At 36.0% G+C, this 14,528-nt stretch overlaps 1 protein-coding gene across 1 annotated transcript in view; it reads left to right on the forward strand.

Moving 5' to 3' along the window:
• sema5bb (sema domain, seven thrombospondin repeats (type 1 and type 1-like), transmembrane domain (TM) and short cytoplasmic domain, (semaphorin) 5Bb) overlaps positions 1–14,528 on the forward strand; it is a 77,603-nt gene that overhangs the window by 38,489 nt on the left and 24,586 nt on the right. Inside the window, exons 4-6 of the mRNA XM_067458256.1 lie at positions 4,481–4,580; positions 4,687–4,732; positions 14,461–14,523. Coding sequence (XP_067314357.1) covers positions 4,481–4,580; positions 4,687–4,732; positions 14,461–14,523 — 209 coding nt within the window. The remainder of the gene's footprint in view (positions 1–4,480; positions 4,581–4,686; positions 4,733–14,460; positions 14,524–14,528) is intronic.

The raw sequence follows: 14,528 nt of genomic DNA on the forward strand, positions 1-14,528 counted from the left end.
ACTAGTAGCCGATGTACTATAAAAGACCGCTTAGGAAACTTTGTTTTTGCCCATAGAGAAAGATCTAGGAGTATTTATTTTTCAAGTGGGAGACAGTGAGGGTGTAGTCATCTGTTTCTGGGGGATAACGACTTTGATTTACAGCAAAGCTCACTTCAGCACTGTTCGAGAACTAATAGGCTCCATTCACAATGTTTATTCTCTTCATCCTAACTGCTTTTGTCTTAGCACTTCATCGTTAGTCACTGTTAACACTCACAATAGCAGCTAAAAATATTTAGACACTCAAAAGCACAACATGTAATTTTTGCCACTAGAGGTTGCTTATTCAAAACAAAGTCATAGCGTGATGATGCCACGAAGGAGCGTGGAATCATGGGAGTTGTTGCCTTCATCTCCACAGGCGATGAAAAGGAATCCAACAGATTGGCAGAAATCAAGTTCATGGATGGGTTATTATATTAAAGTTTTATCACCGATACTGTGGTATGAAGCAGGGTGGGCCGAGACCTGTGGGAGCGGAACAAGACCTGCGCGAAACACTGGCCTTGAGTCCAGAGGAGCTTTTATTATGCTTATGCTGCAGTCAGCCGCTTCCACTATTATCATTATGTATGCGGAGAAATGTGGTGCTGTTTTACAGATACAGATGTTACGAACCCCTCTTCAAATTCAACAGAAAGGGGAACATAACATAAATTGGGGGCTCGTCCGGGATGGCCATCTTGGTAACAAGGACACGTGAAACCAAATTACGATGTGTAAACATTTATTTAATTATCAAAAGAACAGTAACAAAGTATAATTAATATAAACAACTCAACACCACATCATGACCACCATTACATATCAAGACCACAAATATAAAGAAAACCCCACTTAAGAAAAACCTATAGAAATGGGAACATTTTTTTACAAAAGTAATACAAAATGAAAACGCTTGTTTGCTGGTGAATCTCCTCTCTACTGCCATGCTCCGCTTTAGCGTCCTTAATAGTTAATCAGCAATGACCCGCAGGTGCGCAAGGCGGACCTACAATCAGACTCAAATGAGAGAGAAAAAAATAGCAGGTCCATGACGTCATGAGCAAGGACAACGCACACAAGGCAGAGGCCGTAACACAGTTGAAAGTGTATATTATAACGTTACTCTGTGCATTTGGTCAGTGGCTGGTATAAGAGACTTGTTGCATTTTGCAGCAATCTAGATCAATATTATAATATATTAATAAAAGCTGGATGACTTTTATTTCTACAAGTAGCCTCTGAGGCATGGTAAAAACATGGTACTTGTGGTAAATCAAGAAAACAAGAGATTCAAACAATAAGACTTACCATGTTGAGCTATATAACAATAACTAATCATTGTTGATAAAGGGAAACAGTCCAAACAGTTGCTCACCAGTCTAATAAAACACATAATAAATTAAAGCATCTTTGGTGTTTCCATGGTTTCTACGAAAGCAAAACTGGAAATCGAGGATAACGCAGATATAACGTCATTAACAGGCGACGCAATGACATGTATCCTGGTTAAATGGCTGGCTTTACACATTGTTGTAAATTATTTGGATAATGTAAGTACACAAGTCAATTAAATAAACAACAGTTTTTTATTTTAATCTAAAAATCTTACATATTTGTGCCTTTTAAAGGGATTGTTCGCTCAAGAATGAAATTTCAATCATCTAAAAATTCAAGGCCTAAATTCAATCTGTTCACTCTACTGTATAAAGCAATCGTGTCTCTTCAGCAAATTTTGGATTAGTTTTACGATCTCTTTATGAAGTTTTTGAAGTGTCAAAGTGATAGTTGTGTAGCTGTTAATGGAGGGACAGAAAGCTCTCAGATTTTATTAAAAAAGATCTTCATTTGTGTTCCGAAGATGAACAAAAGTCTTATAGGTTTGGAAGGACATTAGGGTGAGTAAATAATGATGGTATTTTCATTCTTGGGTGAACTAACCCTTTAATCACACTTATTTTGTTAAATCCACTAGATTCAAGCCGGGTTCGCACTGTATATTTTCGACCACGATTTTACCGCATGGCCAAAAATAACTCCAGACAGAGTCAAGACCAGAGTCTTAACTAAGATGATCGTACAGTCAGACATGAAAGGTCATGCAGAGTCGGTCTTGCTTTTACCTTACTATTTCACCATGCTGATAACATACAATCTGTTAAACATGTCTGAAAGTGAAGGCTGTCTCAATCCCTTAATCTACACGCTCTGTCTCCAAAAAACTAATCCAATGTCAACAAACCTGAATGCACAAATTGGTCTCTAAGTGTTCTGATTAGCAAATAAGCACTTTGGCTTTTTTGTTGTTTACGTAACATTGGGCTGTTCGAACATTTTTATGTGTGATTATTCCAAAATACCTTTATTTAAGTACAAAGTACCTTTAAGCACCTTTAAGTGTCCAAATTCTTTTTATGCTCTCTGTATCTTCTCCTTTACCTCCAACAAGCAGCACAGCAGCCAGTGGCATTGTCTTTATTTTTTTGAAGTCAAAATGTTTGACTGTACACATACAGATCACTACAATTATTTTATGCAGTGTATTATTTTAAAAGTAGCGTGAAAATAGTGTGTCCAGAATTTGCAAAGGTGGTTTTAGAAGAATTTGCCATATATTTCTTCATTTCATCCCTACCTTTTTGTATGTGGGTTGTGTTGTTCTCTCATTTGTGGCAGATGTTGTGTCTGGGCGTCTGGTTCCATAGGCATCACACCTCATTAATGGTCCAGTGTGTGTGGTTTGGCCTCCACCCCTCACTTTCCCTTGTGTCGCAATGTTTCTCTTAAACAGGACAACATATAATAAGTATCTTCACACATACATCTGGAGTTCACCAGGTTGCTAGCAACTGTTTCTGCCTTCGAATGCACAAAAACGTTGTTGGTGGGCTGTGTAACTTGCCATAGTTTTTAAAAATCTGATCACAAAAAAGTCAGATTTAAAAGAAAAAGAAGAAAAAAGGAATACTTTTGTTCAACAAAGATGATCAAATCGCAGTGCGTAGATTTATTTTACAAATGATTTTTATTTTAAATAGATTCTCTTCTTTTTAAGCTTCTATTCATCAAAGAATCCTGAAATGTATCAGGGTTTTAACAAAAATATTAAGTGACAACGTTTACATCCAGCAATGTTGATCCAATGTTTTGAACATCGAAAGCCATGAGAAATAGCCTAGAAATCTAGACGCACCCTAGCGGCAGCAAATTTAATCTGCCCGCGAGTGTCGACTAGGAACTGTCAATACCCTTCTGAGCTGTATTCCTCTCAATCTGGACGGCCCAATCACATCATGTATAGAGTCGGTGGGCGGGGCCATAATGGCAGAGTTGCACTTGCGTGCTTCTAGTAAACACAGAAACTGGCGAACGGCGGCGGTCTTTCGAATCAGCTTTGACTGTGATTCTGGAAGACTTGGAGTTAAGCTTTTCTCTGAGAAAAGAACAAAGAACGGCACTGAAGTCATTCTTAAAAAGGGAAGATGTGTTCGGAGTTTAGCCGACCGGATATGGCGAATGTTTAATCTATCAACAAGCTCTGTTTCACCTTCGTTGCTCTGGTTGGTTTTAGCGCTATCCTATCGCGTGCAGAGGGAGTTTGAAAGACAACCGTTTATCCCGCCCCTCGGATTGAGCTGTCAATGGTGAGTTTCCAGACCAAACGTCTTGATGTGGGTCTGGCTTGTCATGCTACATGAGAAATGTTTCTTAAAAACAAAATCAGCATTTTAGAATGATTTCTGAAGGATCATGTGACACTGAAGACTAGAGAAATGATTCTGAAAATTCAGCTTTGATCTCAGGAATAAATTACAGTTTTAATAACATATTTTGTCAATAAACCTATGGGGCATGTTTTCACATTTCACTTTAATTCTTTCAGGGTAAATCAAGAAAAAAGTATACACTGTATTAATGAAACAAAACCACATAATTGTACTAAACATGTGTGAAATAATGTGGGGAAAAATAAATAATCTGAACCACAGGTGGATTTACACAAACTGAGAAAGTCAAAAAGCATTAGGTTGAGCCCCGCTCTCCCCTACAGTAGATGTCGGTAACAAAGATGTCATTCTATCACATTATGCAGGGGGGAAGTATTTGTATGTAAACTGCTTCAGTGGATAATGCATCTTATCATGAACAAGATTATTAATGCATGAATCAAGCTTACTTAGATTCCTGACAGTTCCTGACACGGTTTGGCATCAACTGTGTGCCGGGACAAATCATACAGAACAGTGCTATCGCTCATAGTAACAAGAAGTGTAAATGCTAGTTGCCTCATCTTCATTTGCATAGAGTTTACTTGTGGAATTTTGTGGGATTAGTTTTGCACATGTTCTCCAACATCTGTCTCTAAACAGTGGAAAACAGCAGCTAAACAACAGATCAAACATCCAGGCTCACAGCTAACTCTCTAAATGTCACCTGTGGCTCTTTTCTGCCGTAGCTTTGAGCCCGTGGCTGTCCTCTTTCTCTCTGCCTGGAGTGAATGACTACTCGCCGCTTGCGCTTGACCTCACCAGGAACCAGCTGATAGTGGGAGCTAGGTAACACACACACACGAACGCACACACACACACACACACACACACACACGCACGCACGCACGCACAAGTCCAACTGAGCCTGTCATCTCTCTTTCTCTCTCTGTAGGAATCATCTCTTCCGGTTGAGTTTGAGCAACGTCTCTCTCCTGCAGGTACAACTTTCTCTTTCTCTTCATACTCCTTCCCATCTGTCCATTCAATCATCTTGACATCTCTAGAAATGGAGTACCAGCACTGTACATTTAATTCATCCCATGCCAGACATGCACAGACTCAGTCTTTTATTATGATTGTCCACATGTTCAAAAATGCTGATGCACAGAAGCTGAAATATCAAACACACACACACACACACACACACACACACACACACACACACACACACACACACACACACACACACACACACACACACACACACACACACACACACACACACACACACACACACACACACACACACACCTTCAGTAGCATGTTATTGTGCAGATGTTTGAGAAGCATTGACTCCCAAGACAGCTGCATTATGTTCAGCGTCCTGATTTGACCTCCTCTCCTCTGAATCTATTTTATTCAGTTCTTAATGTAATGATTAATTAAAAAATATATATTTTTATCATAATTTTCTCATCCTTGTGTAGAGTATGTTTTGGGCATAAGGATCAGACAAGAGTAGAAAATGTTTGGACTAGGGTAATAATAAAATCTGTACATTATTACTATTATTTTGCTCTTAACACAATAATTCTTCATATTCTTCAATTTTTCATAACTTGCTCATCCTTTAGAGTTTTTTTTGGAGCTTACGTATCAGACATGGTCATGGAAAATCATTCTGCCTGTTTTTGGCGCAAGAAACGTTCACTAGCAAAGAAAGTGTAGGATATGGTCCCTGCAATATGCAGACATCTGTTCTCTTATGTTTGTCTGCTGCTTCAGGCTGTCTGTGTTTAAGGCGCGAAGCTGTCAGTAGACCGCAATCTCATCTGGGAGTGTGTTCAAATTGCCGCTGTTTATTTTGAAGGATGATTCGAAACCACCGCTGCACTTACTGTGTGGTGGGAACGCTGAGATTGCGTTGTGCTTGCGTGACATGCCTGTTGAAAGCTTTGAGCGGTTGTGTGATATTTAAGAGTGACTGTTCTGGTGTTTGTTGAAGACCCTGCGGGTGAACTTTATAAACATTCACCATAACCCCGAGAGGGGGTGATGCCCTCAAGAAAGATCTCACAAGAATCTGTCAGAATCCAGTGATTTAGGGTGACCTCATGACCCTGTGTCCACAAGAGTGACCCACAGTCTCCCCCCCCCACCCCCCGAGCAAACACACATTCAAACACACACATGGCAGTATGACAAGCTCCCCACTGTGGTCTTGTACCTCTCTCTTCTGATCAGTAAAACCTCTCCATAAGTAAAACCACATATTTAATTTCTCCATCATGAACAAGTGTCATTTCAGTCCATCTCAAGTCATCATTCATTCTGCAAAAGACATTTTAAAAACATGAATTACATAAAAAGGTAAGATAATTTCATAGCTATCATTTAATGCATCCTAAACTCCCACAATTAAAAAATGAATGAAATGTCAAAATTACAGCTTGAGTGGAAATTACATAAAAAATGCTATAGACTACATTTAGGACTTTATAATATACTTTTTCAATGCTGGGACATTTAAAGTGCCTGAAGTAACACTCACCAATAAATACATTTAAAAGTGCAGTAATATGAAGATCACTGTTTAAAGTAGAAATTTTGAGATGCAGCCTTATTAAAGATGTGTGTGATCTGCACCATTAGCATCACCAAATTAAGTTAAAAGAATAATGACTTTCAAACTGTTTTTCTGAAAGCTTGCACTGTATTCCATTAGTCAAACATACAGAACACCAAAACTCATCATTGGCCTTTTCAGACATTGACATTTAACAAAGTTGCACACATCACCCACGTCAGTATATGAAAGATATGATAACAAGCAGTGTTGTGAAAGTTATAAAATACAAGTTACAAAGTAATAATATATTGTGTTATTCCCCTAAAAAAGTAACTAATTGCATTACTTAGTTACTATTTATGGTAAATAATGAGTTACTTTACTTTTGCGTTACTTTTTCTCACCTGGGCTGGGCGTACATTGTTTTTTAATAACATAAAAAGGTATATTTTCGGCAAATGTAAAAGCCCTTTAACAGTAAAAGTGAAACGCATAAGCCTCAGGCTGTGAAGCCATCAAGCTCAATGCCATCACACCTGTGCAGTAGAGGACTCAGCTTAAACCAAACTTTCAGCTGCGCTGCCGTTTTGGATTAAAGACATATAAGACACATGAGAAAGAAAGGTCAACACTCTTACTTTAGCAATAAAAAACAAAAAAGTAATATAAAATATGAGTTTTATCTAAAGTAATTTTTGCTTATTAGTATGGTTGAGGTCAGCAACGAAGCCACTGGTTAAAAAAGTGAGATGAAATACATATAGTATATTTGTGTTGTTAACCACATTTAGTTATTGCAGGTTTGTGTAATATTGTGGAGCTTGCATTTTTACAGTTTTTATTAATTTTGTGGAATACTGAATCTGTTTTTGTGCTAGTGTGATGAATAAATTCATGCTCACATTCTTCTATAACAACAATATCCATCATTTTCACGCAACACCTAGGCACTTACAATGTGTTACTTATTTTAAAATGTAACTGGGATATTTTGAATTTAAAAGTAATGTGTTACTTTACTAGTTACTTCAAATAAATAATGTAGCTATGTAACTTATGTTACTTGTAATGCGTTACCCCAAACACTGATAACAAGAGGTTTGGATCTGTCAATGATTTATTATAGCTCACTTGAAATATTTCTGGTATAATGATGGTTCTGCATCAGCCACTTCACTGTTGAGAGGAACAGATCGCAGAGAGAGATAGAGAGAGCAGATAACAGTGTTTTAACTAAGGTCAAATGATTGTGCCTGGTAGGGAAGACAAGGATGAGAAGATCTTGAGTGTGTTGGAGGAAAAACACAACCCCCTCAACATCCAGAGGTGACGCAAGTCTGACCCCTCGAGATCTTTTCAGGGAATCCTGCTCTTCAAATGAACTCCTTTCATTCGTTGTTCAGTGACTGACTGAGACACAGTTAGATTGATGATTGCTTTCTGAAACTTTACGCTCTGGTTCTCTTTGTTTCTCTCTTTCTCCTAAACAACAAGAATGAAATGTAGTTTGCAAAAGTCAAATGAACAGATGCAGTTTGTCAAAAGATGTGTAATCAGCTCCTTTGTAGATGGGTTTGTGCTCACCAGAAGCGCCTAGTGCTTTTCATTATAGTGGAGGCACAGATGTCACTTATCATATATATATTTCAACCAATTTTTTTTGTATATGCACTGTTGCTCTTAAAACTTCTTTTCATTTTTACAATATTTACAAATGGCAATAGGAACAAGATAACGAAAGTCAAACTAAATGAATGCAGTGTTGTCTTTACATTTCGAGCTGTCAGTCATCTATATCACTTCAGTTATTGCCCGTTTGCTGCGTATTTGGAGCCATCAAAATGAACTCTCGCACATAAAATAACCTCTCGCACGTAATTGTTTTTTTTCTAGTTCTCTTTGCACTTTCATTACTGTAATAGAGTAATTATTTACTATATTTTGGTAAAATTGACTGTAATACAATTATATTTTACATTTAAATCAGCATAAATTCACTGCAGCACTACAAGATACACTCTAAAAAATAATTCAGTGGCTTAGTAAATATCACGGTAATAATTAACTTTATTAACTTAATAAAATCTCGCAATATCATTTACTTGATGGTTTTAGTTAAACATACCAAAATAATTGACTAAAAATCCAACAGTTAATTTTGTCTAAAATGTATAGCTATATTTAAGTTTTTTTCACTAAAATAATTTAGTATTCAAATAACCAATTATTTATTTTAAATATACTTAATACATTTGTGAAATTTATTTCAAAATATTTGAGAATGGAGAATTAAACCGATCTGTTTCAAGAACCACAAATATTACTTAATTAAAATCAAGATTATATATATTTAACACACACTGAAGAAATTGAGTAAGTTTACTCGATTAAATAAATGCACCCCTCCCCCACCCTCTGACGTGACGACAGCTCGACGGTTGAGTGAGTGCAGATATTTGAATTCTCATCAGTCACCAGAGCAGTTTCTTCTTCTCAGCATCGCAGAATTGGGGCATTTCCTCTGTGAAATTCAGGTTTGTATGCTTTGTTTTATCTATATAATCATTACTGTGCTAAAAGGCATCTGATTTAATTCAAAACAACATACAGGGACAGTGTGAGTCACCTTAAGTTAACGTGTTGCGTTGGTCTTTGAAACGCCTGCTGTGTTGCTCAAAACACAACTTTATTCGTAAAGATAATAAATATAATGAATTTGGATGATAAAATCTTATTAAAACTGGGCACTGTTTGTTTATTGTCAGGTTATGGAGTCTGGCGCCTCGCAGCATCTTTCAGCTACGAATGAAATGCAGGACAGCGGTCTCAAGTTCAAAGTCCACCCGCAGACCTGATACGGTGGAAATGGGATAACAGACCGGTTGATTACACTTGAATTACTTTTAAATGTTTAATTTTTACTTCTAAAATGTTTGTTACATGAGTTTAAATGTTGTAAAATAACTGTTATTCTTTACATGTCAAAACAGTAATATATGCTGTATTGCTGTAGGCTACTCGTCGACAATAAAGGCCATGTCATGTATAAGTGTGTTTGTGTGGACTGTGGAGTATTTTACAAAGGTTTAGAGGAAATTAAAGTTATACTATACAAGTTAGTAATACTCATAAATAAAAACAGTTCATATTAGTCACAAATATTGGTTTTTAAATGCTTTTTACCCAATTTTTTCTACTCAATTGAATTTGTTAATGTAACAAATGTAGTTACTCAGATCTACTTAATTTTTTTACTTACATTTACTCAGTTCATATGGTGTCTATAATTGATTTCACTGCTTTAAAATTTACTCAATTTTTTTAGTGTAAAAATGTTTCACCAAAAAAATTGAGTAAATCATAGTATAAGTTTTTAGAGTGTACTTTACAATTTACTGTATATGATATACCCTTTTCACTTTACTGTAATGATATTTGCATTTACCTTTTGTCATTTAGCAAACATTTTTATCTAGAAATGGAGAATGGGATTTTTTTAGAATTGGGGTGAGGCTTAATTTTTTATAATTATGTTATATTTAATGTAAAAATACATATTTTCATGTTTAATATTTAATATTTGCATTTAAAACTTTGGGGTCAGCAAGATTTTATGTTTTTGCTTACAAAGTTTGCATTTTTTTGTTCAAAAATACAGTAAAAATTGTAAAATATTATTAAAATAAAAAAAGTTTTATTTTGATTTATTGTAAAATGTAATTTATTCCTGTGATCAAAGCTGATTATTCAGCATCATTACTCCAGTCTTCAGTGTCACATGACCCTTCAGAAATCATTCTAATATGATGATTTGCACATTTCTTATTATGTTGAAAAATGTTGTGCTGCATCATATTTGTGTGAAAACTATGATATATTTTTCCTTTGATGAATAGAGAAAGTTAAAAAAGAACAGCATTTTTTTAAAATACAAATATTTTGGTACATTATGCATATCTTTACTTGTTATATTTAATTCAGTGCATATTTGCTGAATAAAAGTATTAATTTATTTTAACGAAAATAAAAAAGAAGTCTTATTGACCCCAAACTTCTGAACTGTATTGTATATTTTGATTTTGGGGTGAAGTTTGACCCAGTTCACCCTATTGTGTGAAAGTGTGAGTTAGAGTTTAATAATCTAGATCTGGTTGTGATTATCTTTGTCATAAAACTTCCCCCAGCCCAAACGTTAATCTGTTAAGAGCTGTTTTATCTGTGACCTTTCCACTCTTCTCAGTCTATTCAGGATCTGCTGGGATCCTCACAAGCGTCTCAACCAATGCAGGATCATCGTTATTAATTCATTCTGTAGTATCTCTGTGTGTGTGTATATGTGTGTGAGACTCTGGTCTACATCATTATTTCTGAGGCAATGACAACACAGATAAACATAACAAAGCAGCCTGTGAAAGGAGAGGGAGGGACAAGGAATAAAAGAGAGGAAGAACGTCAAAAACTAGTGAAACAACACATTCAAGGGTTTTAGTTTCAGATAAGAGAACGAATGCGATTAGGACAAACCGTCCAGTGTTCCCTAATTAAATGTCACACAATTGCTCTTTCACACATCTGCCCCGCCATGGAGTCATATTGTGTATTTGCAGCTTCTATCTTTTAGTCTTTTATTATTATGTTTTGTACCTTCTTCACATTAAGAAAAGAAATGGAACGAATGGAAGAGCTTACCATGACTGAATATCTTTAATAGTTTTACTGCATAAAAAAAAAAAGGGGGGGGGGGGGTGCTATTTCATGCATTGTGACTTATTTGCACAATTAAAGAGTTGGATTCTCATGCTTAACTTGGCCAAAATTTTAGGAAAACTAGTTGGACGTATGACTGAGTATTTCTGCACCAAATACACTCCTTCAGGAGTGTATTAACTGTGTATAGTCTTGCGTAGTCAGACCTTCAGACTGACGACAGAAGACGGTCTGTACTCTTTGTACCCTTTCATTAGTCAAGATGGTGTTTGACTGACATGTAATGCAACCAATCACAGTTGGTTTTGTTCTGCGTCATGTTTAGTGGTGTGAGTGTCAGTGTCCCTGCAATAACAGACCGCCATGCATCTATGAATGATTCATTCAAGAACGTGTAAGTTTATTGCAACAATGGTGCGAATCTCACATACTTTTGAAAATTCAGTGTTTAGTTGTTCCTGGTAAGCGCTCATTGTCACAATCGTTCTTCCACAAGGGAGTTTGGCGTCACATTATTTGTCTCGAGGCGGCACATCACACGTCTCGTGGACCTCCTGTAGAATTCAACCAATCAGATGACGACTTCAAAACTCCTGAAGTGTTTCCAGTATAGTGTGCCCTATGCATCAGACGTTCAGCCAATGGTCAGTGCTGTCTGAGGCTGAGAGTAGGCCCTGTATGACATCACAGGGCGTAATTCCTTGTATGGGCACTTCTCCCGGATGAGCGCGCGTACAAATCAACCGGAGCAAGAGTACGCCCATCAGGGAGCTTCGTTTGGGTTACAGGAGCCGTCAACAGCGCTGTCATTTTGTTTTTAGACCACGAAATCAACAATGCCACTAATGAAGTGTGTTTTTGGTTGTGAGGGAAAGATAACCTTGTTCAGCTTCCCAAATAACCCAGCATTAAAGAAACAGTGGATGCAGTTTGTGGATGGAGTTCTGCAAGTGTGTTTGTTTGTTCCCGGTCATGAGTTGAAACCGCAGGCGGTGGTTGAAACTACATCAAATGTCTGTGTTTTGTTGGCAATCGCCGTGTAAGTATAGTGAATCAAAAGTTATGGGATAATGCCATGATATATTGTGTGTGTGTGTGTGTGTGTGTGTGTGTGTGTGTGTACACGCTTGTGACTCTAGCTCTGCCCACAGCACGCCTCCACGAGATCCGCTGTTGTCAGAAAGAATCGATACAGCGTATCTGTCTTTTTTATATATGATAAAACTAAAGTCTCTTCAGAGATATGAAGAATGCAATACTACTCTATAGGTACTCAAGATTAACATGAGATTGGCAGAAACTGTGTGTGTTATGTATTCTTTAAGAGGATGTTCTGCTATTCTGCCTCTTTAAATGTAAATCAATAGTAACAGGAGAGGTTTGGATTTGTTGTCATGGTTGTGTAAAGGTCAAAAGGAATGTGGACCGTTTCACTTTAATGAGTTTGTTTGTTCGGACAGTTCGTTTAAATGAACTGGTTTGAGTAAACAGTTTACGAATTTGTTTGAATCATCAGTAAACAGTAGTCCCTGTGTGACCTTTAACAAATTTTGTAATGAAATAAATATTTAAATGCGGTTGTTTATCACCGTGTTTATCATTCCAACGTCACAGTTTTACTCGCAAACAAGGTTGATTCTGTCGAATCTTTAAAACTGTTCCAGTTTTCTGATTTGCACAGGAAAGCTTGTCCTAAATATTAAGGTTTTTATTACACATCCACATGAAAACACACGCTGCTCTGCTGTCTTAAGCAGACCGTCCATGCTGATGTTGCTCTCTAGAGCTGTTAATGTGGTGAATCTAGTTTTCTTAAGCAGTCTGCACAATAAACAAGCAAAGTGGCAACTCCACTGTGAGTTGGGAGTGTTACAATGTCAAATGTTTCTGTAACATTGTTGCAGAAGTGTTCTAGATTTGCAGAAACCTTCAGATTCATCTGCAATGTTGAAGTGCTGCTTTGTCAGTTACAGCAGGGTTTCCCGAACCCCTTTGATGTAAAATATTCACTCGCTGAGATCTTTCAAAATCCGTTCTGCATGTCACTAGGGTTTTTGTAGTTAAAACTAAAACTAAAACCATAAAAAAGTGTTATCTGAGAAAAAAAGAAATGTTAAGTGAAATAAATCCAATATAAAAAAGCTACATTTCTCAACTTTTTATGTACTAAATTAACTAAAAGTAAAACTGAAATAAAAATTTAGATTTAAAAAAAAAAAAAGGACAAAACCCAACAAAATTACTAAAAGTTTAACCAAAAGGAAAATGGAAATTATAAAAATAAAAAATACAATTTATCAGTTTGTGCTTATAGTAAAGTTATGGTTTTAATGTTTTAATTTAAATTATGGTGGCATAATAATGCAACTATATTTCATTGGTAACACTTTACAGTAAGGTTTGATTTGGTAACATAAGTTAACAACATTAGTTAATATAAACTATCAATGAACAACTCTTCTACAGCATTTATTATTCATGTTAATCTCAAACATTTAAAAAGGTCAAAACGTGTATCTATTAACACACTGTGATCTAACATGAATGATTAACTAACATATGTTAGTAAATGCATTAACTAGTGTTATCAAATGAGTCTTTATTGTAAAGTGTTCACATCATATTATTAGCTAGTTTCTTTTACCCAAACATTTGCAAATACACATTCACCTTCAAGTTCACTTTACTGTCATTCAGTCCAGACATGGGAGAATTACATTTTCTCTTCAGGTCCTGGCAATAATTCAGTGCTGTAACGACATCAAATGACAATGATATTCAGAAAGGTCATTTTGCATATCAGCTAAGCAGTACATGTAGAGCAAAACAAGTCAACAGAATACGTAATAAACACGTATACAACACATGCTGTAGGGCACATTAGAAGTAACAGTAATAGATTAATTTACTATATTACAGTAAAAAATTACTAATACAATCATGTTTCAAATTTGAAAAGCACGATTACGATTAAATAATATATCATTATTTTTTCACAGTAATGGTGTTTACAGTTAGCTTTTGTCATATAGCAAACATTTTTATCTAAAGACATTGAGCATGATATTTGAGATTTGTTTTTGAGAATTGTGATGTGGCTTATTTTTCATAGAAATAAAAAATTTAAAAAATAGTTTAAAAAATATATAATTTCATATTTCTACACTACCATTTAACAGTCTATGGTCACATGACAAGCAAGTTAACAAATAAAATAAAAAATATATATATTTGTTTTAATTTCAAAATTACTATTTTATTACATTTTTATATTTGATCATTTAATAATTAATCATTTGCTTTTCATCAACTCCCCTTCAATTCTTGCGAGACTCCCAGTTTGGGAAACTTGAAGTTAAATTTGAGCAAATTTTTGCACAGCACAGGACTGGATGCATGTCTCGATAAGCTTAACTTCTTAGAGTGATGTTAATTGGCTGTTCATTGCAGGCCGCAGAATGGGGCGTAGACGAGACCACCAGGAGGTCCTGCCAGAGCAAAGGAAAGACAGAGGTAAA

The sequence above is a fragment of the Pseudorasbora parva genome, chromosome 12, assembly GCF_024679245.1.
Source record: "Pseudorasbora parva isolate DD20220531a chromosome 12, ASM2467924v1, whole genome shotgun sequence".
NCBI classification, from domain to species: Eukaryota; Metazoa; Chordata; class Actinopteri; order Cypriniformes; family Gobionidae; genus Pseudorasbora; species Pseudorasbora parva.